The sequence below is a fragment of the Pseudorasbora parva genome, chromosome 13 (assembly GCF_024679245.1).
Source record: "Pseudorasbora parva isolate DD20220531a chromosome 13, ASM2467924v1, whole genome shotgun sequence".
Lineage (NCBI taxonomy): Eukaryota > Metazoa > Chordata > Actinopteri > Cypriniformes > Gobionidae > Pseudorasbora > Pseudorasbora parva.
This window is the reverse complement of record NC_090184.1, coordinates 30,484,497-30,511,763: the sequence shown is the minus strand read 5'-3', so window position 1 is coordinate 30,511,763 and position 27,267 is coordinate 30,484,497. Positions and strand designations below refer to the sequence as shown.

The 27,267-nt window shown below is 39.1% G+C and overlaps 1 protein-coding gene across 1 annotated transcript; it reads left to right on the top strand.

The window, feature by feature from the left end:
- Positions 1-79: 79 nt before the first annotated feature.
- On the top strand, positions 80-26,142 carry lrrc47 (leucine rich repeat containing 47). Its single transcript, XM_067413898.1, has 7 exons — positions 80-695; positions 1,479-1,946; positions 2,046-2,162; positions 24,047-24,162; positions 24,566-24,668; positions 24,818-24,907; positions 25,820-26,142. Exons 1-7 carry the CDS (start codon positions 114-116, stop codon positions 26,039-26,041), a joined length of 1,698 nt encoding a protein of 565 aa, XP_067269999.1. The 5' UTR covers positions 80-113; the 3' UTR covers positions 26,042-26,142.
- The last annotated feature ends 1,125 nt before the right edge of the window (positions 26,143-27,267 follow it).

The following is a 27,267-nucleotide window of genomic DNA, read 5'->3' as shown; positions in this document are numbered from 1 at the left end:
TTAAAAAATCCAATGCGTATAAAATTAACATTTAAAATAAACATTTCTGAAAACCGGCATCTCCAGCTAAGCGCTTCCGGGTTGTAGCCAAGTTCCGGGTTACGCTAGACAGCATGGCTGAAGAAAACAGCTCATTGAACGTTTGGCCAGAAATAGAAAAGGCAGAAAAGGAGAGTAGGCGTGAGCTGGTTCTTCAAGGTTCAGCAGTTGACAAAAAGATCCAGGATAGCGGTGGACTTCATGCGCGACTTTATTCCCTCTCGCTCCTGAACTACTTGGAGATCAGTCAATGTCCCAGTTTACACGAGATCCACGAGAACATCAGGCATCTGTCTCATCTACAGAGTCTTATCCTCTGCAGGAACAAGCTCACTTCAGTCCCAAAAAGCATCGGTGATCTGAAGGTGATCAAAGTCCTGGACTTGTCTGCCAACCAGCTGCAGGTTCTGCCCGAGGAGATCTGTGCATTGAGCGAGCTCAACACTTTAAATGTCAGCTGCAATAGCATCACTGCTCTGCCGGATGGTCTAAGCAAGTGCGTGAAGCTCGCCAGCATCAATGTTTCCAAAAATGCGCTCTCGTGTCTCCCACAAGACCTATGGAGCTCCAAACTGGAGCTCCTCAGCAGCATTATTGCATCAGAAAACGCCATCGAGGAGTTGAGCAGTGAAGTGCATAACCTGCCTGCACTGAAGGTGCGTTTCATTCATTAGTGAATTCCACTTGCACTGATAGTGACTTTGAATTAAATATGTAAATGGTTCAATGATCAATACTAGTTGTAATCAGTTGTGATTTTGTAAACAATTCCAAAGAGTGAAGGTGGTTTATTATTACTAAAGCAAATCACATTTTTTTCCTATTAATATTATTATTATTCTTACAAATATTATGTATTTATTTTTTATGGAATCATTTTTATTTATTTTTAGCCATTTCTATGCAAATATTAGCCCTATATTTTTTATTGTATTATTATTATTAATTAGAAACGAAATCTGTGTATTTAGTGTTCAATAAATACCAATCAGTTTTGGACCCAAAAACTAATCTAAAAGAATGTAGGGATAATTTTAATTATTATTAGATAAAAATCTAATAAAATGTATTCTTATTATTTAGAAATTTGGGGATTTATTTATTTATTTATTTTTACATAAAGTTGAATTATAACTTGTAGCAAATTTTAAAAATCTAAATTGCTATATTAAATTAAAAAAGTAATGGAAAATTCAAGCATTCCACTAGTCCATTAAAGTAAACATCATTTGCATATAGTTTCTGTCTGTTTGTTTGTTTGTTTAACACAAGGGAAGATATTTTAAAGAATGTCGGTAACCAGACAGTTGACACCCATCGACTTCCATAGTAGAAAATGTGATGATATGGAAGTCAATGGCTACCGTTAACTGTCTGATTACCATCAGGATTGAATGTCTCCTGCATCTTCTTAAGCATCCCACTTTCTCCTATCTCAGGTTTTGGATCTCTCCAGCAACAAGCTCCAGGAGCTTCCGTTCGAGTTGGCTGACTGCTCCAAGCTAAAAGAGACCAATTTTAAAGGCAATAAGCTGAAGGACAAGAGGCTTGAGAAGATGGTAAATGGTTGCCAGACCAAATCAGTCCTGGACTACCTTAGGGCCGGAGGGAGAGGAAAAGGCAAAGGGAAACAGCAGGATGGAGAGGTGGGTGAGAAGGCTGAGGGTGGCCGTAACGCCTCCAAGAAGAAAAGCGCTGCAAAGCAGAAAGGCAAAAAAGAGGCAGAGGAAGTGGATGAGCTTAATCAGATGGTTGTGAGAGTTCTGCATGTATCCGAAGCACCCACAGCTGTTACGGTGAAAGTTTCTGCGGCCATCAAGGATGTCCGGCCATACATAGTGTGCTGTATTGTAAAAGGGATGAACCTCAAACAAGGAAATGCACTCAAGCGATTTCTAGTTGCTCAGGTGACACAAGTTTCAACACGTATCTCAGTCATTGTTTTGCTTCTGATTAATTTTACATAAGCTTCTATAAATATTAGTGTATAACCATTCTGTCCTCAGACCAAACTTCATGATGAGATTTGTGCCAGAAGGACAACGGCAACCATCGCAACTCATGACCTGGGCTTACTAAAGGCTCCTCTGACATATGACGCAAGGTCACCAGATACACTGAAGGTACCTGAGGCATTTTATCACTCTTTGTGTCTTTTGCTTGACATGTTATGGTTTATACCTCCTATCAGGGATGGAAATTAGCACCCGCCACCAGCCAAATGCGGGTGATTTTGAGTTGTGGCGGGTGAACTCGCTTCACTTACCGGCCACCGTGGCGGGGGAAATAAAAATAGCATACTGTTTCCCCTCTTTGTAAACTTTGTTCAATGCATGCGAGTGCGGCCGTTTTCGCCGTCATTACCCGGATGTAGTACCAGAAGACGCGAATACGAACTCGCGCGCGCTGAAAGAAGATCCGTCACTGCGCATCATCCTAGAACGCGCTCTCGTCTCACAGCGCGCAAATATTGAGTTCTCTTTCAAGTCTTGCGCTTAAATGGACAAACTCACACAAAAAGTATGTCAACATGTCCATCTTGATTAGTATCCAAGCAGACATAGTCTGAATATGCCTCAAGTGAACGTTATACAGTCGAGAAAGAAGAGCATATCCCTGCACTAGGTCTTATAGGGGCAGTAGCCTTTACTGCTGTCTGTTTAATGTCAAACAAAAGGACATCACTCACTGCCCTTGAATAGCTTTTGTAAGTTTAATAAGGATTAATCTTTAATTTAAACAGTTAAAATATGCAGTTATTTTACATTTGATTACTTTATTTAATTTCTGTACCTTTCTGCAGGCCATTAGCCCTGTACATTAGCTATTATTAAATGTACACATGAGTGAGGTCAAGTTAAACATTTTAGTTTGAATTGTATTTTATACTGTGGATTGTTGCAATGTGCTAAGTAAATATTTGCATAATTTGTAATTGATTAATATTTGAAACTTTAATATTAATTTATGCAATTGCAATGCCTTGATTTTTAGTAAAGTTACACAGTCACAGCATTAGCCATAAATGCAATGGTACTAATAGTTGGCATAATTTCTTTTGGTGTTTCGGTTTCGGCCAAGAATTTTTATTTCTGTGCATCCCTACTGACAATTTTCTGCTCGGTGTGTCGTCAACACGCTTCAGAAGATGCCAAAACTAATAGTTTCATTGTTGGGACTAAAAACCTAAAACTGGAAGCCATAAAAGATCACGAATCATCCAAATGCCACATCCAGGTTAAAAAAAAAGCACACAGAGCTCTACTCATTTACTGAAATGTATATCAGTTCATGGTTTGTGTGTGTATAAGAGAGATAGAGAAAATGTCAGTATTTCATTGAGACTTGAGATTAAATAAACTGCTTAAGTATTGTAGAGCTTGTAGTATTAATTTTTCACATGCAGTTACACATTGTCGGTTAAAAACAAGAAAGTGGCTGGTAAAAACATTGAGTGGCTGGTAGATTTTGAAATCCACCAGCCACAGTGGCCGGTGGACAAAAAAGTTAATTTCCATCCCTGCCTCCTATTCTTATTAGGGGCCAAGCACCGAAGGTGCGGAGGCACCTATTGAAATCGTTAGTGTTCCTATTATTAGGGGCCAAGCACCGAAGGTGCGGAGGCACCTATTGAAATCGTTAGTGTTCCTATTATTAGGGGCCAAGCACCGAAGGTGCGGAGGCACCTATTGAAATCGTTAGTGTTCCTATTATTAGGGGCCAAGCACCGAAGGTGCGGAGGCACCTATTGAAATCGTTAGTGTTCCTATTATTATTATTCTGCTTCTTCTTCCGCCATAGGAGTCTCTGGCAGCCCATAGAACCGTATGGTAAAAAGTTGTGAAATTTGGCACACTCATAGAGGCCAGTCTGAGCTGTCACTATAGCAAATTTGGTGCCTCTAACTCAATCCCTCTAGCGCCACCACCTGTCCAAAGTTTCACTCATATTTATGCTTATAACTTTTGACCCCTAAGGGCTAGAAACAAAATTCTTTTTTCATCGGATTCCTTGGCTCAAGCCGATTCGATTTCACCCTATGATGTCATTTTCCGGTATGCAAATTTTCCCGCCATTTTGAATTTTCTGAAAAACCTACTTTTTCAAACTCCTCCTAGGCCGTTGCTCCGATTTTCACGAAAATTGAAACAGATCATCTTCAGAGCATGTTGACAAAAAGTTATGGAATTCAAGTTGATTCGTCCAATCGTTTTCAATAAATGCACAAACAAATTTTACGTGGAGGTTGCAAAAACACACTAAAGGCTATATCTCCGCAACGCTTTATCGTATTCAAACCAACCTTGGTACATGTCATCACAAGCATGACTTGAAGCAACATGCAGCGTTTCGGCGCAGCGCCACCTACCTGTCCGGAGATACGAAAAATGCCTATTTTGGCTTATAACTTCTGAACCGTTTATCCAAAAATCATAAAATTGGTCTCATTAGATTCAGGGCGTCATGCCGAGTCGACTGATATCCAATTTTACCATGTCGGCCATTTTGGATGTCGGCCATTTTGAATTATGTGCAAAAATGCTGTATTTTATGAACACATGAACAGATTGTTATGAAACTTGGTATGGGTCATCACCACGATGCCCTGAAGTAGCCTGAGAAGTTTCGAAACAGCGCCACCTAGTGGAGAATTTTTTTTTTCAAACGCTTATAACTTTGGGTGTGGTTGACATATTTTGATGGGAGTGTGTTTTTTGGTCTCCTGAATCCTTGCCGACTCCAACGATACCAGACTTGCCAGGTTTCGGCATATGGTTTGCGCAGAGTTGTAATTTAGTGCTTAAAAAACATTTGCTGATATCTTCGAAACCGCTAGTCCGATCGAGACGAAACCAGCCTCAGAAGTTCGGAAACATAGGTCGATAGCTATACGCTAATGCCCAAATCTCAAAATATTGATAGTAAGGGGTAGTAAAATCCAATCAAAGTCAGGTGTCAGTCCTTTTTTACGTGTTTTTTCATATAAATGTCTATAACTCCAAAACAAAATGAGATATTTTCACCAAACTTGACACACATATGTATGGGCTCACTATGAGGACACATAAAAAAATTGGTGGGATTGTGCCTCTTGGTGGCGCTATAATAAAACAAAACATGAAATTCCCATTGACTTCAATGCAGTATTATGGTTTAAAATGCTAATGCTATAATTTACGAATGCATTAGCGTATCGTTACAAAACTCGGTATGTGTCTTCCGCTCCATGTCCTGAAGATACTCAAAAAGTTTCGGGGTAGCGCCACCTTGTGGTCAAAAGTTGTAATAAAATGTACAAAAATGCTAATAACTTTTGATTAAATTAGCCTATTGTAATGAGACTGGTCATAATACATTTATTGGCTCATGCCGAGAAGATAGATACCAATTTTGCCATATTTTGCAAACATATCTGTGCTCCATCTTGTTATTTGTTAAAAATCTACTTTTTCAAACTCATCCTAGACCGTTTGTCCGATTTTCACCAAAATTGATCCGTATCGTCTTCAGACCATGCTGACAAATAGTTATGGATTTCGGATTGATAGACAAAACAGTTTTCATATACCACTGCAACAGAGTTGAGCCATGATGCAAAAATTACTCTTGAGGCTGTATCTCTGCAATGCTTTGACATATTGACACCAAACTTTGCATGTGTCATTGTCATCTCAATCTGACTAAACCACATCAGTTTCGTAACAGTGACACCTATTGGTCGAAAGTGATAAACCATTAAACCATTATTATTGACTGTATTTAAAATTTGACTGCTATTTTGCCTAAAATCAACTTAATAGGTCCTTAATGGCTCATTGTTGCAGTTGGCTTGAGACTTCCAGCCATGCTGGCATGTCTTGTCTTCTTCTTTGCGCTTGGCCCCGATAATGGCTGCTTGCAGCTATATTTATTATTCTGCTTCTTCCGCCATAGGAGTCTCTGGCAGCCCATAGAACCGTATGGTAAAAAGTTGTGAAATTTGGCACACTCATAGAGGCCAGTCTGAGCTGTCACTATAGCAAATTTGGTGCCTCTAACTCAATCCCTCTAGCGCCACCACCTGTCCAAAGTTTCACTCATATTTACGCTTATAACTTTTGACCCCTAAGGGCTAGAAACAAAATTCTTTTTTCATCGGATTCCTTGGCTCAAGCCGATTCGATTTCACCCTATGATGTCATTTTCCGGTATGCAAATTTTCCCGCCATTTTGAATTTTCTGAAAAACCTACTTTTTCGAACTCCTCCTAGGCCGTTGCTCCGATTTTCACGAAAATTGAAACAGATCATCTTCAGAGCATGTTGACAAAAAGTTATGGAATTCAAGTTGATTCGTCCAATCGTTTTCAATAAACGCACAAACAAATTTTACGTGGAGGTTGCAAAAACACACTAAAGGCTATATCTCCGCAACGCTTTATCGTATTCAAACCAACCTTGGTACATGTCATCACAAGCATGACTTGAAGCAACATGCAGCGTTTCGGCGCAGCGCCACCTACCTGTCCGGAGATACGAAAAATGCCTATTTTGGCTTATAACTTCTGAACCGTTTATCCAAAAATCATAAAATTGGTCTCATTAGATTCAGGGCGTCATGCCGAGTCGACTGATATCCAATTTTACCATGTCGGCCATTTTGGATGTCGGCCATTTTGAATTATGTGCAAAAATGCTGTATTTTATGAACGCATGAACAGATTGTTATGAAACTTGGTATGGGTCATCACCACGATGCCCTGAAGTAGCCTGAGAAGTTTCGAAACAGCGCCACCTAGTGGAGAATTTTTTTTTTCAAACGCTTATAACTTTGGGTGTGGTTGACATATTTTGATGGGAGTGTGTTTTTTGGTCTCCTGAATCCTTGCCGACTCCAACGATACCAGACTTGCCAGGTTTCGGCATATGGTTTGCGCAGAGTTGTAATTTAGTGCTTAAAAAACATTTGCTGATATCTTCGAAACCGCTAGTCCGATCGAGACGAAACCAGCCTCAGAAGTTCGGAAACATAGGTCGATAGCTATACGCTAATGCCCAAATCTCAAAATATTGATAGTAAGGGGTAGTAAAATCCAATCAAAGTCAGGTGTCAGTCATTTTTTACGTGTTTTTTCATATAAATGTCTATAACTCCAAAACAAAATGAAATATTTTCACCAAACTTGACACACATATGTATGGGCTCACTACGAGGACACATAAAAAAATTGGTGGGATTGTGCCTCTTGGTGGCGCTATAATAAAACAAAACATGAAATTCCCATTGACTTCAATGCAGTATTACGGTTTAAAATGCTAATGCTATAATTTAAGAATGCACTAGTGTATCATTACAAAACTCGGTATGTGTCTTCCGCTCTATGTCCCGAAGATATTCAAAAAGTTTCGGGGCAGCGCCACCTTGTGGTCAAAAGTTGTAATAAAATGTACAAAAATGCTAATAACTTTTGATTAAATTAGCCTATTGTAATGAGACTGGTCATAATACATTCATTGGCTCATGCCGAGAAGATAGATACCAATTTTGCCATATTTTGCAAACATATCTGTGCTCCATCTTGTTATTTGTTAAAAATCTACTTTTTCAAACTCATCCTAGACCGTTTGTCCGATTTTCACCAAAATTGATCCGTATCGTCTTCAGACCATGCTGACAAATACTTATGGATTTCGGATTGATAGACAAAACAGTTTTCATATACCACTGCAACAGAGTTGAGCCATGATGCAAAAATTACTCTTGAGGCTGTATCTCTGCAATGCTTTGACATATTGACACCAAACTTTGCATGTGTCATTGTCATCTCAATCTGACTAAACCACATCAGTTTCGTAACAGTGACACCTATTGGTCGAAAGTGATAAACCATTAAACCATTATTAGGGGCCAAGCACCGAAGGTGCGGAGGCACCTATTGAAATCGTTAGTGTTCCTATTATTATTATTCTGCTTCTTCTTCTTCTTCTTCTTCTTCTTCTTCTTCTTCCGCCATAGGAGTCTCTGGCAGCCCATAGAACCGTATGGTAAAAAGTTGTGAAATTTGGCACACTCATAGAGGCCAGTCTGAGCTGTCACTATAGCAAATTTGGTGCCTCTAACTCAATCCCTCTAGCGCCACCACCTGTCCAAAGTTTCACTCATATTTATGCTTATAACTTTTGACCCCTAAGGGCTAGAAACAAAATTCTTTTTTCATCGGATTCGTTGGCTCAAGCCGATTCGATTTCACCCTATGATGTCATTTTCCGGTATGCAAATTTTCCCGCCATTTTGAATTTTCTGAAAAACCTACTTTTTCGAACTCCTCCTAGGCCGTTGCTCCGATTTTCACGAAAATTGAAACAGATCATCTTCAGAGCATGTTGACAAAAAGTTATGGAATTCAAGTTGATTCGTCCAATCGTTTTCAATAAACGCACAAACAAATTTTACGTGGAGGTTGCAAAAACACACTAAAGGCTATATCTCCGCAACGCTTTATCGTATTCAAACCAACCTTGGTACATGTCATCACAAGCATGACTTGAAGCAACATGCAGCGTTTCGGCGCAGCGCCACCTACCTGTCCGGAGATACGAAAAATGCCTATTTTGGCTTATAACTTCTGAACCGTTTATCCAAAAATCATAAAATTGGTCTCATTAGATTCAGGGCGTCATGCCGAGTCGACTGATATCCAATTTTACCATGTCGGCCATTTTGGATGTCGGCCATTTTGAATTATGTGCAAAAATGCTGTATTTTATGAACGCATGAACAGATTGTTATGAAACTTGGTATGGGTCATCACCACGATGCCCTGAAGTAGCCTGAGAAGTTTCGAAACAGCGCCACCTAGTGGAGAATTTTTTTTTTCAAACGCTTATAACTTTGGGTGTGGTTGACATATTTTGATGGGAGTGTGTTTTTTGGTCTCCTGAATCCTTGCCGACTCCAACGATACCAGACTTGCCAGGTTTCGGCATATGGTTTGCGCAGAGTTGTAATTTAGTGCTTAAAAAACATTTGCTGATATCTTCGAAACCGCTAGTCCGATCGAGACGAAACCAGCCTCAGAAGTTCGGAAACATAGGTCGATAGCTATACGCTAATGCCCAAATCTCAAAATATTGATAGTAAGGGGTAGTAAAATCCAATCAAAGTCAGGTGTCAGTCATTTTTTACGTGTTTTTTCATATAAATGTCTATAACTCCAAAACAAAATGAAATATTTTCACCAAACTTGACACACATATGTATGGGCTCACTACGAGGACACATAAAAAAATTGGTGGGATTGTGCCTCTTGGTGGCGCTATAATAAAACAAAACATGAAATTCCCATTGACTTCAATGCAGTATTACGGTTTAAAATGCTAATGCTATAATTTAAGAATGCACTAGTGTATCGTTACAAAACTCGGTATGTGTCTTCCGCTCTATGTCCCGAAGATATTCAAAAAGTTTCGGGGCAGCGCCACCTTGTGGTCAAAAGTTGTAATAAAATGTACAAAAATGCTAATAACTTTTGATTAAATTAGCCTATTGTAATGAGACTGGTCATAATACATTCATTGGCTCATGCCGAGAAGATAGATACCAATTTTGCCATATTTTGCAAACATATCTGTGCTCCATCTTGTTATTTGTTAAAAATCTACTTTTTCAAACTCATCCTAGACCGTTTGTCCGATTTTCACCAAAATTGATCCGTATCGTCTTCAGACCATGCTGACAAATACTTATGGATTTCGGATTGATAGACAAAACAGTTTTCATATACCACTGCAACAGAGTTGAGCCATGATGCAAAAATTACTCTTGAGGCTGTATCTCTGCAATGCTTTGACATATTGACACCAAACTTTGCATGTGTCATTGTCATCTCAATCTGACTAAACCACATCAGTTTCGTAACAGTGACACCTATTGGTCGAAAGTGATAAACCATTAAACCACTATTATTGACTGTATTTAAAATTTGACTGCTATTTTGCCTAAAATCAACTTAATAGGTCCTTAATGGCTCATTGTTGCAGTTGGCTTGAGACTTCCAGCCATGCTGGCATGTCTTGTCTTCTTCTTTGCGCTTGGCCCCGATAATGGCTGCTTGCAGCTATATTTATTGACTGTATTTAAAATTTGACTGCTATTTTGCCTAAAATCAACTTAATAGGTCCTTAATGGCTCATTGTTGCAGTTGGCTTGAGACTTCCAGCCATGCTGGCATGTCTTGTCTTCTTCTTTGCGCTTGGCCCCGATAATGGCTGCTTGCAGCTATATTTATTATTCTGCTTCTTCTTCTTCTTCTTCTTCTTCTTCTTCTTCTTCCGCCATAGGAGTCTCTGGCAGCCCATAGAACCGTATGGTAAAAAGTTGTGAAATTTGGCACACTCATAGAGGCCAGTCTGAGCTGTCACTATAGCAAATTTGGTGCCTCTAACTCAATCCCTCTAGCGCCACCACCTGTCCAAAGTTTCACTCATATTTATGCTTATAACTTTTGACCCCTAAGGGCTAGAAACAAAATTCTTTTTTCATCGGATTCCTTGGCTCAAGCCGATTCGATTTCACCCTATGATGTCATTTTCCGGTATGCAAATTTTCCCGCCATTTTGAATTTTCTGAAAAACCTACTTTTTCGAACTCCTCCTAGGCCGTTGCTCCGATTTTCACGAAAATTGAAACAGATCATCTTCAGAGCATGTTGACAAAAAGTTATGGAATTCAAGTTGATTCGTCCAATCGTTTTCAATAAACGCACAAACAAATTTTACGTGGAGGTTGCAAAAACACACTAAAGGCTATATCTCCGCAACGCTTTATCGTATTCAAACCAACCTTGGTACATGTCATCACAAGCATGACTTGAAGCAACATGCAGCGTTTCGGCGCAGCGCCACCTACCTGTCCGGAGATACGAAAAATGCCTATTTTGGCTTATAACTTCTGAACCGTTTATCCAAAAATCATAAAATTGGTCTCATTAGATTCAGGGCGTCATGCCGAGTCGACTGATATCCAATTTTACCATGTCGGCCATTTTGGATGTCGGCCATTTTGAATTATGTGCAAAAATGCTGTATTTTATGAACGCATGAACAGATTGTTATGAAACTTGGTATGGGTCATCACCACGATGCCCTGAAGTAGCCTGAGAAGTTTCGAAACAGCGCCACCTAGTGGAGAATTTTTTTTTTCAAACGCTTATAACTTTGGGTGTGGTTGACATATTTTGATGGGAGTGTGTTTTTTGGTCTCCTGAATCCTTGCCGACTCCAACGATACCAGACTTGCCAGGTTTCGGCATATGGTTTGCGCAGAGTTGTAATTTAGTGCTTAAAAAACATTTGCTGATATCTTCGAAACCGCTAGTCCGATCGAGACGAAACCAGCCTCAGAAGTTCGGAAACATAGGTCGATAGCTATACGCTAATGCCCAAATCTCAAAATATTGATAGTAAGGGGTAGTAAAATCCAATCAAAGTCAGGTGTCAGTCCTTTTTTACGTGTTTTTTCATATAAATGTCTATAACTCCAAAACAAAATGAGATATTTTCACCAAACTTGACACACATATGTATGGGCTCACTATGAGGACACATAAAAAAATTGGTGGGATTGTGCCTCTTGGTGGCGCTATAATAAAACAAAACATGAAATTCCCATTGACTTCAATGCAGTATTATGGTTTAAAATGCTAATGCTATAATTTAAGAATGCATTAGCGTATCGTTACAAAACTCGGTATGTGTCTTCCGCTCCATGTCCTGAAGATACTCAAAAAGTTTCGGGGTAGCGCCACCTTGTGGTCAAAAGTTGTAATAAAATGTACAGAAATGCTAATAACTTTTGATTAAATTAACCCATTGTAATGAAACTGGTCATAATACAGTCAATGGCTCATGCCGAGAACATGGATACCAATTGTGCCATATTTTGCAAACCTATCTGTCCTCCGTCTTGTTATTTGTTAAAAACCTACTTTTTCAAACTCATCCTAGACCGTTTGTCCGATTTTCACCAAAATTGATCCGTATCGTCTTCAGACCATGCTGACAAATAGTTATGGATTTCGGATTGATAGACAAAACAGTTTTCATATACCACTGCAACAGAGTTGAGCCATGATGCAAAAATTACTCTTGAGGCTGTATCTCTGCAATGCTTTGACATATTGACACCAAACTTTGCATGTGTCATTGTCATCTCAATCTGACTAAACCACATCAGTTTCGTAACAGTGACACCTATTGGTCGAAAGTGATAAACCATTAAACCATTATTATTGACTGTATTTAAAATTTGACTGCTATTTTGCCTAAAATCAACTTAATAGGTCCTTAATGGCTCATTGTTGCAGTTGGCTTGAGACTTCCAGCCATGCTGGCATGTCTTGTCTTCTTCTTTGCGCTTGGCCCCGATAATGGCTGCTTGCAGCTATATTTAGGGGCCAAGCACCGAAGGTGCGGAGGCACCTATTGAAATCGTTAGTGTTCCTATTATTAGGGGCCAAGCACCGAAGGTGCGGAGGCACCTATTGAAATCGTTAGTGTTCCTATTATTATTATTCTGCTTCTTCTTCTTCTTCTTCTTCTTCTTCTTCTTCTTCTTCCGCCATAGGAGTCTCTGGCAGCCCATAGAACCGTATGGTAAAAAGTTGTGAAATTTGGCACACTCATAGAGGCCAGTCTGAGCTGTCACTATAGCAAATTTGGTGCCTCTAACTCAATCCCTCTAGCGCCACCACCTGTCCAAAGTTTCACTCATATTTATGCTTATAACTTTTGACCCCTAAGGGCTAGAAACAAAATTCTTTTTTCATCGGATTCCTTGGCTCAAGCCGATTCGATTTCACCCTATGATGTCATTTTCCGGTATGCAAATTTTCCCGCCATTTTGAATTTTCTGAAAAACCTACTTTTTCGAACTCCTCCTAGGCCGTTGCTCCGATTTTCACGAAAATTGAAACAGATCATCTTCAGAGCATGTTGACAAAAAGTTATGGAATTCAAGTTGATTCGTCCAATCGTTTTCAATAAACGCACAAACAAATTTTACGTGGAGGTTGCAAAAACACACTAAAGGCTATATCTCCGCAACGCTTTATCGTATTCAAACCAACCTTGGTACATGTCATCACAAGCATGACTTGAAGCAACATGCAGCGTTTCGGCGCAGCGCCACCTACCTGTCCGGAGATACGAAAAATGCCTATTTTGGCTTATAACTTCTGAACCGTTTATCCAAAAATCATAAAATTGGTCTCATTAGATTCAGGGCGTCATGCCGAGTCGACTGATATCCAATTTTACCATGTCGGCCATTTTGGATGTCGGCCATTTTGAATTATGTGCAAAAATGCTGTATTTTATGAACGCATGAACAGATTGTTATGAAACTTGGTATGGGTCATCACCACGATGCCCTGAAGTAGCCTGAGAAGTTTCGAAACAGCGCCACCTAGTGGAGAATTTTTTTTTTCAAACGCTTATAACTTTGGGTGTGGTTGACATATTTTGATGGGAGTGTGTTTTTTGGTCTCCTGAATCCTTGCCGACTCCAACGATACCAGACTTGCCAGGTTTCGGCATATGGTTTGCGCAGAGTTGTAATTTAGTGCTTAAAAAACATTTGCTGATATCTTCGAAACCGCTTGTCCGATCGAGACGAAACCAGCCTCAGAAGTTCGGAAACATAGGTCGATAGCTATACGCTAATGCCCAAATCTCAAAATATTGATAGTAAGGGGTAGTAAAATCCAATCAAAGTCAGGTGTCAGTCCTTTTTTACGTGTTTTTTCATATAAATGTCTATAACTCCAAAACAAAATGAGATATTTTCACCAAACTTGACACACATATGTATGGGCTCACTATGAGGACACATAAAAAAATTGGTGGGATTGTGCCTCTTGGTGGCGCTATAATAAAACAAAACATGAAATTCCCATTGACTTCAATGCAGTATTATGGTTTAAAATGCTAATGCTATAATTTAAGAATGCATTAGCGTATCGTTACAAAACTCGGTATGTGTCTTCCGCTCCATGTCCCGAAGATACTCAAAAAGTTTCGGGGTAGCGCCACCTTGTGGTCAAAAGTTGTAATAAAATGTACAGAAATGCGAATAACTTTTGATTAAATTAACCCATTGTAATGAAACTGGTCATAATACATTCATTGGCTCATGCCGAGAACATGGATACCAATTGTGCCATATTTTGCAAACCTATCTGTCCTCCGTCTTGTTATTTGTTAAAAACCTACTTTTTCAAACTCATCCTAGACCGTTTGTCCGATTTTCACCAAAATTGATCCGTATCGTCTTCAGACCATGCTGACAAATAGTTATGGATTTCGGATTGATAGACAAAACAGTTTTCATATACCACTGCAACAGAGTTGAGCCATGATGCAAAAATTACTCTTGAGGCTGTATCTCTGCAATGCTTTGACATATTGACACCAAACTTTGCATGTGTCATTGTCATCTCAATCTGACTAAACCACATCAGTTTCGTAACAGTGACACCTATTGGTCGAAAGTGATAAACCATTAAACCATTATTATTGACTGTATTTAAAATTTTACTGCTATTTTGCCTAAAATCAACTTAATAGGTCCTTAATGGCTCATTGTTGCAGTTGGCTTGAGACTTCCAGCCATGCTGGCATGTCTTGTCTTCTTCTTTGCGCTTGGCCCCGATAATGGCTGCTTGCAGCTATATTTAGGGGCCAAGCACCGAAGGTGCGGAGGCACCTATTGAAATCGTTAGTGTTCCTATTATTATTATTCTGCTTCTTCTTCTTCTTCCGCCATAGGAGTCTCTGGCAGCCCATAGAACCGTATGGTAAAAAGTTGTGAAATTTGGCACACTCATAGAGGCCAGTCTGAGCTGTCACTATAGCAAATTTGGTGCCTCTAACTCAATCTCTCTAGCGCCACCACCTGTCCAAAGTTTCACTCATATTTATGCTTATAACTTTTGACCCCTAAGGGCTAGAAACAAAATTCTTTTTTCATCGGATTCCTTGGCTCAAGCCGATTCGATTTCACCCTATGATGTCATTTTCCGGTATGCAAATTTTCCCGCCATTTTGAATTTTCTGAAAAACCTACTTTTTCTAACTCCTCCTAGGCCGTTGCTCCGATTTTCATGAAAATTGAAACAGATCATCTTCATAGCATGCTGACAAAAAGTTATGGAATTTAAGTTGATTCGTCCAATCGTTTTCAATAAACGCATAAACAAATTTTACGTAGAGGTTGCAAAAACACACTAAAGGCTATATCTCCACAACGCTTTATCGTATTCAAACCAAACTTGGTACATGTCATCACAAGCATGACCTGAAGCAACATGCAGCGTTTCGGCGCAGCGCCACCTACTGGTCCGGAGATACGAAAAATGCCTATTTTGGCTTATAACTTCTGAACCGTTTATCCAAAAATCATAAAATTGGTCTCATTAGATTCAGGGCGTCATGCCGAGTCGACTGATATCCAATTTTACCATGTCGGCCATTTTGGATGTCGGCCATTTTGAATTATGTGCAAAAATGCTGTATTTTATGAACGCATGAACGGATTGTTACGAAACTTGGTATGGGTCATCACCACGATGCCCTGAAGTAGCCTGAGAAGTTTCGAAACAGCGCCACCTAGTGGATAATTCTTTTTTTTCAAACGCTTATAACTTTGGGTGTGAGTGAAAAATTTTGATGGGAGTAGCTTTTTTGGGCTCCTGAATCCTTGCCGAGTCCAACGATACAAGACATGCCCAGTTTCGGCATATGGTTTGCGCAGCGTTGTAATTTAGCGCTTAAAAAACATTTGCTGATATCTTCAAAACCGCTAGTCCGATCGAGACGAAACCAGCCTCAGAAGTTCGGAAACATAGGTCGATAGCTATACGCTAATGCCCAAATCTCAAAATATTGATAGTAAGGGGTAGTAAAATCCAATCAAAGTCAGGTGTCAGTCATTTTTTACGTGTTTTTTCATATAAATGTCTATAACTCCAAAACAAAATGAAATATTTTCACCAAACTTGACACACATATGTATGGGCTCACTACGAGGACACATAAAAAAATTGGTGGGATTGTGCCTCTTGGTGGCGCTATAATAAAACAAAACATGAAATTCCCATTGACTTCAATGCAGTATTACGGTTTAAAATGCTAATGCTATAATTTAAGAATGCACTAGTGTATCATTACAAAACTCGGTATGTGTCTTCCGCTCTATGTCCCGAAGATATTCAAAAAGTTTCGGGGCAGCGCCACCTTGTGGTCAAAAGTTGTAATAAAATGTACAAAAATGCTAATAACTTTTGATTAAATTAGCCTATTGTAATGAGACTGGTCATAATACATTCATTGACTCATGCCGAGAAGATAGATACCAATTTTGCCATATTTTGCAAACATATCTGTGCTCCATCTTGTTATTTGTTAAAAATCTACTTTTTCAAACTCATCCTAGACCGTTTGTCCGATTTTCACCAAAATTGATCCGTATCGTCTTCAGACCATGCTGACAAATACTTATGGATTTCGGATTGATAGACAAAACAGTTTTCATATACCACTGCAACAGAGTTGAGCCATGATGCAAAAATTACTCTTGAGGCTGTATCTCTGCAATGCTTTGACATATTGACACCAAACTTTGCATGTGTCATTGTCATCTCAATCTGACTAAACCACATCAGTTTCGTAACAGTGACACCTATTGGTCGAAAGTGATAAACCATTAAACCATTATTATTGACTGTATTTAAAATTTGACTGCTATTTTGCCTAAAATCAACTTAATAGGTCCTTAATGGCTCATTGTTGCAGTTGGCTTGAGACTTCCAGCCATGCTGGCATGTCTTGTCTTCTTCTTTGCGCTTGGCCCCGATAATGGCTGCTTGCAGCTATATTTATTATTCTGCTTCTTCTTCTTCCGCCATAGGAGTCTCTGGCAGCCCATAGAACCGTATGGTAAAAAGTTGTGAAATTTGGCACACTCATAGAGGCCAGTCTGAGCTGTCACTATAGCAAATTTGGTGCCTCTAACTCAATCCCTCTAGCGCCACCACCTGTCCAAAGTTTCACTCATATTTATGCTTATAACTTTTGACCCCTAAGGGCTAGAAACAAAATTCTTTTTTCATCGGATTCCTTGGCTCAAGCCGATTCGATTTCACCCTATGATGTCATTTTCCGGTATGCAAATTTTCCCGCCATTTTGAATTTTCTGAAAAACCTACTTTTTCGAACTCCTCCTAGGCCGTTGCTCCGATTTTCACGAAAATTGAAACAGATCATCTTCAGAGCATGTTGACAAAAAGTTATGGAATTCAAGTTGATTCGTCCAATCGTTTTCAATAAACGCACAAACAAATTTTACGTGGAGGTTGCAAAAACACACTAAAGGCTATATCTCCGCAACGCTTTATCGTATTCAAACCAACCTTGGTACATGTCATCACAAGCATGACTTGAAGCAACATGCAGCGTTTCGGCGCAGCGCCACCTACCTGTCCGGAGATACGAAAAATGCCTATTTTGGCTTATAACTTCTGAACCGTTTATCCAAAAATCATAAAATTGGTCTCATTAGATTCAGGGCGTCATGCCGAGTCGACTGATATCCAATTTTACCATGTCGGCCATTTTGGATGTCGGCCATTTTGAATTATGTGCAAAAATGCTGTATTTTATGAACGCATGAACAGATTGTTATGAAACTTGGTATGGGTCATCACCACGATGCCCTGAAGTAGCCTGAGAAGTTTCGAAACAGCGCCACCTAGTGGAGAATTTTTTTTTTCAAACGCTTATAACTTTGGGTGTGGTTGACATATTTTGATGGGAGTGTGTTTTTTGGTCTCCTGAATCCTTGCCGACTCCAACGATACCAGACTTGCCAGGTTTCGGCATATGGTTTGCGCAGAGTTGTAATTTAGTGCTTAAAAAACATTTGCTGATATCTTCGAAACCGCTAGTCCGATCGAGACGAAACCAGCCTCAGAAGTTCGGAAACATAGGTCGATAGCTATACGCTAATGCCCAAATCTCAAAATATTGATAGTAAGGGGTAGTAAAATCCAATCAAAGTCAGGTGTCAGTCCTTTTTTACGTGTTTTTTCATATAAATGTCTATAACTCCAAAACAAAATGAGATATTTTCACCAAACTTGACACACATATGTATGGGCTCACTATGAGGACACATAAAAAAATTGGTGGGATTGTGCCTCTTGGTGGCGCTATAATAAAACAAAACATGAAATTCCCATTGACTTCAATGCAGTATTATGGTTTAAAATGCTAATGCTATAATTTACGAATGCATTAGCGTATCGTTACAAAACTCGGTATGTGTCTTCCGCTCCATGTCCTGAAGATACTCAAAAAGTTTCGGGGTAGCGCCACCTTGTGGTCAAAAGTTGTAATAAAATGTACAAAAATGCTAATAACTTTTGATTAAATTAGCCTATTGTAATGAGACTGGTCATAATACATTCATTGGCTCATGCCGAGAAGATAGATACCAATTTTGCCATATTTTGCAAACATATCTGTGCTCCATCTTGTTATTTGTTAAAAATCTACTTTTTCAAACTCATCCTAGACCGTTTGTCCGATTTTCACCAAAATTGATCCGTATCGTCTTCAGACCATGCTGACAAATACTTATGGATTTCGGATTGATAGACAAAACAGTTTTCATATACCACTGCAACAGAGTTGAGCCATGATGCAAAAATGACTCTTGAGGCTGTATCTCTGCAATGCTTTGACATATTGACACCAAACTTTGCATGTGTCATTGTCATCTCAATCTGACTAAACCACATCAGTTTCGTAACAGTGACACCTATTGGTCGAAAGTGATAAACCATTAAACCATTATTATTGACTGTATTTAAAATTTTACTGCTATTTTGCCTAAAATCAACTTAATAGGTCCTTAATGGCTCATTGTTGCAGTTGGCTTGAGACTTCCAGCCATGCTGGCATGTCTTGTCTTCTTCTTTGCGCTTGGCCCCGATAATGGCTGCTTGTTATTATTCTGCTTCTTCTTCTTCTTCCGCCATAGGAGTCTCTGGCAGCCCATAGAACCGTATGGTAAAAAGTTGTGAAATTTGGCACACTCATAGAGGCCAGTCTGAGCTGTCACTATAGCAAATTTGGTGCCTCTAACTCAATCCCTCTAGCGCCACCACCTGTCCAAAGTTTCACTCATATTTATGCTTATAACTTTTGACCCCTAAGGGCTAGAAACAAAATTCTTTTTTCATCGGATTCCTTGGCTCAAGCCGATTCGATTTCACCCTATGATGTTATTTTCCGGTATGCAAATTTTCCCGCCATTTTGAATTTTCTGAAAAACCTACTTTTTCGAACTCCTCCTAGGCCGTTGCTCCGATTTTCACGAAAATTGAAACAGATCATCTTCAGAGCATGTTGACAAAAAGTTATGGAATTCAAGTTGATTCGTCCAATCGTTTTCAATAAACGCACAAACAAATTTTACGTGGAGGTTGCAAAAACACACTAAAGGCTATATCTCCGCAACGCTTTATCGTATTCAAACCAACCTTGGTACATGTCATCACAAGCATGACTTGAAGCAACATGCAGCGTTTCGGCGCAGCGCCACCTACCTGTCCGGAGATACGAAAAATGCCTATTTTGGCTTATAACTTCTGAACCGTTTATCCAAAAATCATAAAATTGGTCTCATTAGATTCAGGGCGTCATGCCGAGTCGACTGATATCCAATTTTACCATGTCGGCCATTTTGGATGTCGGCCATTTTGAATTATGTGCAAAAATGCTGTATTTTATGAACGCATGAACAGATTGTTATGAAACTTGGTATGGGTCATCACCACGATGCCCTGAAGTAGCCTGAGAAGTTTCGAAACAGCGCCACCTAGTGGAGAATTTTTTTTTTCAAACGCTTATAACTTTGGGTGTGGTTGACATATTTTGATGGGAGTGTGTTTTTTGGTCTCCTGAATCCTTGCCGACTCCAACGATACCAGACTTGCCAGGTTTCGGCATATGGTTTGCGCAGAGTTGTAATTTAGTGCTTAAAAAACATTTGCTGATATCTTCGAAACCGCTAGTCCGATCGAGACGAAACCAGCCTCAGAAGTTCGGAAACATAGGTCGATAGCTATACGCAAATGCCCAAATCTCAAAATATTGATAGTAAGGGGTAGTAAAATCCAATCAAAGTCAGGTGTCAGTCATTTTTTACGTGTTTTTTCATATAAATGTCTATAACTCCAAAACAAAATGAAATATTTTCACCAAACTTGACACACATATGTATGGGCTCACTACGAGGACACATAAAAAAATTGGTGGGATTGTGCCTCTTGGTGGCGCTATAATAAAACAAAACATGAAATTCCCATTGACTTCAATGCAGTATTACGGTTTAAAATGCTAATGCTATAATTTAAGAATGCACTAGTGTATCGTTACAAAACTCGGTATGTGTCTTCCGCTCTATGTCCCGAAGATATTCAAAAAGTTTCGGGGCAGCGCCACCTTGTGGTCAAAAGTTGTAATAAAATGTACAAAAATGCTAATAACTTTTGATTAAATTAGCCTATTGTAATGAGACTGGTCATAATACATTCATTGGCTCATGCCGAGAACATGGATACCAATTGTGCCATATTTTGCAAACATATCTGTCCTCCGTCTTGTTATTTGTTAAAAATCTACTTTTTCAAACTCATCCTAGACCGTTTGTCCGATTTTCACCAAAATTGATCCGTATCGTCTTCAGACCATGCTGACAAATAGTTATGGATTTCGGATTGATAGACAAAACAGTTTTCATATACCACTGCAACAGAGTTGAGCCATGATGCAAAAATTACTCTTGAGGCTGTATCTCTGCAATGCTTTGACATATTGACACCAAACTTTGCATGTGTCATTGTCATCTCAATCTGACTAAACCACATCAGTTTCGTAACAGTGACACCTATTGGTCGAAAGTGATAAACCATTAAACCATTATTATTGACTGTATTTAAAATTTGACTGCTATTTTGCCTAAAATCAACTTAATAGGTCCTTAATGGCTCATTGTTGCAGTTGGCTTGAGACTTCCAGCCATGCTGGCATGTCTTGTCTTCTTCTTTGCGCTTGGCCCCGATAATGGCTGCTTGCAGCTATATTTTACATTAAGAATCAATCCTTAAAGGTATTCCTCGCATTGTTACTCACCCTCACATCGTTCCAAAGACTTCGGAACACAAATAAAGTAGGCCTGCTGCGATAGTCGGTGTTACCGTTGTTCGGACTCGATCACTTGCACACCGTAGCCGTCCAACCGGGTGGTGTAACCACCCCCACCGTCACTTAGATTTTTTTTTTATAGTGTAATAAAATAATTTAGTTCAGTTAGAGAACAGACAATACAAATAAAACTGAACGTATCTGCTTAATAAAGCATGATCCGAACGAGTGTCGCAGCACATGCAGCAGGAGTCCGATCTCATTCATCAGAGAGCGAGGAGCTGACGGACAAGATGATCGCTGAAGATTTGGTTTCAAAGCGTAATGTAAAAGTCCCTGTTCGACTGAGTTTGTCATTGTACTGTGTTGTTGTTGTGTTTTTAAGAATAGGCTAATGAACACACAGTTTTTTTTAAACCCAAACCCAAATAAACCCAATACATTTTCTGATAAAATGGCATTCACAGTGTGTGCGCTATGGCTCATTTTCAGTTCAAACTGTTAGGGGTTAACAGCTTATGACCCAGGACCAGTAGTGAAGAAATGAAGACAGAATCAGGATTGCAATTAAATAAAAGAAAAATTTACTTAAGAAGAGTTTGCAGTTTCAAAAGCAGAAGCCAGCTTCAAGTCTCACAAGGAGTTCGTAGGCCGCGCTCCCTCTCTCACCGTCTCGTTGCCTCGCCCTATCGTACATACAATTGTCCCAACAGTTATACCGTTTTCAAGGTCTTATCCACGTCATTACTGCGATGTGGATGCTTCTGATTGGCTCAGAGACAATGCACAGTCATGGTAAATTTCCACTCGAGTCAGTTAATCTGATGCACGTTTCCACTGACGTGTCACTTGTTGATGCTTTCACCCAGAATTAGGCCTGTAGTGACCTTCCAGATCTGGAGCAGGCGCCAGCTTGCCCAGAACAACAAGTCCACCCATCTCTTAGGGTGCCTATTGAACACCATTCTGATCTGTAACACAGAATATTGCGCACATACACAGATACACAGTCTCTCCAAGGTTGGAGCTGATTAAGCTCCAGTTCTAACTAGTTCTTACCAAAACATACTGATAACATGTGCTTTCTTTCAGTGAGAGGGACACACAATAGTACAGGCAATATTCATCTTGAGTCTTTAGTGTTTCAGTAAAAGGAAATATAAAAGGAATAAAACATAATAAATTAAATGAAAGACAAATCCATATTTCATATCTGGAAGCCGGGCTAAGTGAGCAAACCCTGTTGCTGCACTCCTGACATGTTAGGGGTGTGTGATACCTCCAAAATCCAAACACATGACCTTGTTGCCAGTGTTTAGTGACACATCACACATCTCTAGGCCAGACCCTCAGTCACTCCTCAGAGACCAAATACACACTTTAGAAAACAAGAAACTAAAACTAAATCATAACTGGATAGAATCATTATAATAATACAGGATAAATATTGATTAAAGTTTTGATTATGAATTTAATTAGGATATAAATATATACAGGTATATTGAAGCGGCAGTGGATTTCAGAATCCCCCCCTTCAATACGTATGAAAGCTTAACTTTTATAGGAATTCATTGAAACCACGCGCGTTTCTTCGCTCCGTTATTAATTTTTTTGTGACATCTGAGACCTTTATATCCCTCTATAGACAGCTACACGGACACTATGATGCTTCAAAAAGTTCATAAAGAGATTATAAACCTAATCCATATAATTTTTCATGATCGCTTTATATGATTGAATATAAAGGCTTTTATTCACATATAAACTCTCACCAACTCACACATCAGTGGTGAACGGAAGCTCAAGCATGTTCACTTGTGTGCTAGGACCAATGAGATTCATTCACTACTTTTGAACTTCTGCAAGAACCAATGAAGTTTGTTACCACCCATCATGCAGGTTCGGTTGAGCTTCTGTTTATAAAGCCAAAATTAAATCCGTTAACCCTATAAAGCGATCATGTCTCTTCAGAAAAATTAGCCTAAACCATCATATTGATAAGTTTTATGATTACTTTATGAACTTTTTGAAGCATCAAAGTGGTAGTTGCATGGCCAGTGGAGGGACAGAAAGCTCTCAGATTTCTTCGAAAAGATCTTCATTTGTGTTCCGAAGATGAACGAAAGTCTTGAAACATAATTAGGGTGAGTAGTTAATGATTATTTGTTATAATGTATCTAATGAACTATCCATTTAATTCAACTCAATTAAACCATCTTGATCTTCCACAATCATACGTGTGTCTCTAGTTTGTTGCGTAACTCATCAATCAGAGCATCTCCACTAGTTGCATAACAGTCAAACAATGAAAGAACCATGAATATTTGATAAACGTTGTCGATACAGTTTTTATGAATGGCGGGAATCTGGTTTCAAAGCCACCAGCTGACTAATGACACAGAGAAGTCCCATAATCCTCAGTTTTTAATAATAAATGAACAGTCCTTTTTCTCGCTGTTGTTTCTTTTGTGTTGACAGTGAATTCGGCACCTCTCTAAGAGGCCACAGGCAGTAGGACAATAGGATGTGTTACGTTGCTTCATTCTTATAATTGATGGTTTCATTTATACGCTAGAGAACAGGCTTATCGTGACAGAAACCCATTCAGCTGGCTATATTTATAACACAGCCCATCCTTGAATTTTGTTTACTTGCTAAAAAATTTGTTTGAAACATTACCACCATATGAAAACACACCTACAGCACAGTACTTTGATAATATTGCCATATATTAATTGTTATTATTTTGTAAATATGTGTAGATAGTTCCTCTGGGTCGTAAGGAGATAAATGCAGCTGAACTGCTGAAGCTGCTTCAACAGGAAGCAGATGAACAGAGAAAACAGAGAAAACGACAAAATGTTTCAGGACTCCACAAGTAAGAAGACATGCATTACATGCCTGATTATTCAACATTAATAGCTGTGATTATTTTAATATTATGTAATGACTTGTATGCAGTACAGATTGAAAACGTAGAGGGCTCAATCTCTCAAGCAAAAGAATGCAGAAGGTTTTGTGCAAAACTTATGAATTTAGGGGCCATGTTATGTTCCCTAACTGCATTATTTACTATCTAAGGCCTTTCTAAGTGATCCGAAAAATATCCCTCATTTGTCAGTCAGCTATTATGTTGTTGTGGGTAATTGGTGTAATTTCATCCATGTAATTGCATTGGCTGCAAAGAACACTAAGTGCAAATACTGAGCTCATTATTCAGCGTTATTTATTATTCAGCATTTAATGGACGTATATTCCCGACTTCTAATTTTTCACCCCAGATACCTTCAGCTCCTTGATGGGAAAGCTCTCTACCCCTGCTTGGTTGATGCAGATGATCAAGTGATCTCATTTCCACCGATCACAAACAGTGAGAGGACAAAGGTAATGTGTGCAAATTAAGTGAAATATGCAGAGGTGATTTCAGGTCTTGATGATGAAGGGGGACGGCCTTATCAGACTTGACTGATTTTATGGCATTATTTGTAAAAAACAAAAAAAACAACCATTTTAGTAAACGTTTGCCTCTGCAGATAAAGAAAACCACACAAGAGCTGTTTCTTGAAGTGACGAGCTCCACCAGTCTGCAGATGTGTAAAGATGTCATGGACGCGCTGATAATAGTAAGATCCGACTATTCACATAAAAATTATATAAATTGAATCACAAAGCACAACTAAATCATTTAGGATGATTTAGTTTTATTTTTCTGTCTGATTTTCTTTTTCATATTGATTTATACTAGTATTGCAATGCAGTAAATAATGTATGATATTTTATATTATCTTATATTATTAACTAATGTTATATTATTTTGGCATACTCTAAAGTAAGGCACTGATTTGAGTCTGCCCTGTAAGTGTGCAGGATCGGATTGGTTATGCTATTTGCCTGCACGGCTTTTGAATACTGATACCCTTGTGGAAGAAATGAGCTCATCTTCCTGCGGAGACACGCACACACAAACATTTGGTGTACAGTGTCTCGGAGGCATTGCACCATCACAAAATACAAGTGCAATTCCAGACCCAATCCCCAATCCCCCCCGACTACTGCTGATTTTATTATTCAAGTTGTCCTTTTAGTTTAATTAATCTCACAAAAGAATGTACCTGACTTAATGGAAATCCATGAAACTTGACATGGAAGATAAAACCAAGGATTTGGTTTAGATTGCAGCTGTAAGATTTCCTCCACGATACAAATGACCTGTCCCACTTTCGCGCACTTTTTTTTACAACGGCTTAAATAACTACTGAATAATTTACTATAAGATAACATAAACCTCTCTGAATTAACACTTTCAGTGACATTAAATCTGTTATCAAGCTGGGTCATTGCATTCAATTAACTTTCATCAGCAATTATGCAAGATTCTCTTGGTATGCCGTACTCTGCTGTTTAAATGCATCTGTTTTCACATAGTTAAGGAACTTGCACACTAAAAACTTTTTTTTCCATTCACTGTAGCCTTTATAGCAAGCTATGGAAAACACTCATAAATTTTCTCTGACTATTCTTCTTTCTTTTTTCAGAAAATGGCAGAGCTTAATAAATTAACCTTTGACATAAAGGACGATGTGGGCTCGGATGATGAGACCGATGTGATTTCAGATCGTCCCGCAGAGAACCCGGCCTCCCCTGAGCTGACCGTTTTACAAGTGAAGGTCTTTGACGTAGAGGGAAACCTTAAAGTGGTCTACCCGTCAAAAACTGACCTGATGTCCGACGTCAGCAATCTATCAGTCATCCGATAACAAAATTCAGCTGTTGATGTTTTTTCTTTGTAATTTTGTAATGCATTGAACCGACTAAAATGCCATAATTATCTCTAATTAAATTAAAACATTAATTTAAATATTTTATGTAGTGGTTTTCATTTACACTCACTCTTCTGACATATTCTGACTTTATATCACACAATGTGACTTAATTTCCTATTTTACACTTTATTCTTCTTTTATATATTCTAATGAGGTGGAAACAGGCGTCCATATTTTGAGTTTCGCTGCATTTTATGCAATTCAAATCTTCCTGTCATTTTTTTTTATGCACTTTTTAAATTTCGAATTTACTGTCCGTAAGGAATTTTAGTCATTCTGGATGGAAAAAAATTTGCATCAACATCAAAACTAGTAGTTTAAACTCATAATTCAGTAAACAAGGTTTCAGCATTAACTATTCAAAAATGCACATATATTTAAACATTATTAGTGTATACTTGTATCATTGTTTGCATCCTGTGCTTGTCCTCGTGGAGCACATGAATGCTCCGGGTTTGGTTACAGATCAGATGACTGGCAGACTCAGAAAATGTAAAGAGGAGGAGAGTAAGTCTGAGCTGTCTGTAAGAGATGCAAGTAGGATTGTTTCTCTCGGGACCGTCCATCGACATGACATCGACAGCAGACTATTTTGTCTTATTAAAAAGTTATGAAAATGACCCAGAGTGACCAGAGGAATGAAAATCGGGACCACAGGACAAGATGGAAGAGTGGATCTCATAAAACTCTTAATGGCATCCAAGAGAATTTCCGTAAGCTTGAGATGTTAAAGACTTCCAGCCCATCGGTGCCCACTTGTCTGGAGTTGATTGGAACGAAGGGATCCTACCATTTATCATCAGGGTGGAAACTGGCCAGCAATGGTAAAGACCGAACATGCGCAACTAGGAAAATGTTTATTCCGAAGGGGAACGATGGTGTGACTTTGGTGAAGAGTAGCTTACTGCCTCCAATATTCAGCCCAAGAATATCTACCATCTCCACATTTAGTGCAAAAACCTGCGTGCCAAGCTGGGAGGTTGGATGTCAGGAGAAGAAAGACAATCTCCTGTCCACCAGCGTAAAGATGGACAAGGCATTGTTCAGCAGACAAAGGCAAGGATCCCAGCTGATCTGCAACGGGCTGGCTGTCTTTAATGAGAGAGTGCTGGTTCAAAACCAAGACCTGAGACAGAACAGCTTGAATTTTTCTGATCCAT

Coding starts and splice junctions, on each gene's coding strand:
- lrrc47 (XM_067413898.1), top strand. CDS start 114: ATGGCTGAAGAAAACAGCTCATTGAACGTTTGGCCAGAAATAGAAAAG. Junction 696..1,478: donor ATAACCTGCCTGCACTGAAG/GTGCGTTTCATT, acceptor CTCCTATCTCAG/GTTTTGGATCTCTCCAGCAA. Junction 1,947..2,045: donor AGCGATTTCTAGTTGCTCAG/GTGACACAAGTT, acceptor TTCTGTCCTCAG/ACCAAACTTCATGATGAGAT.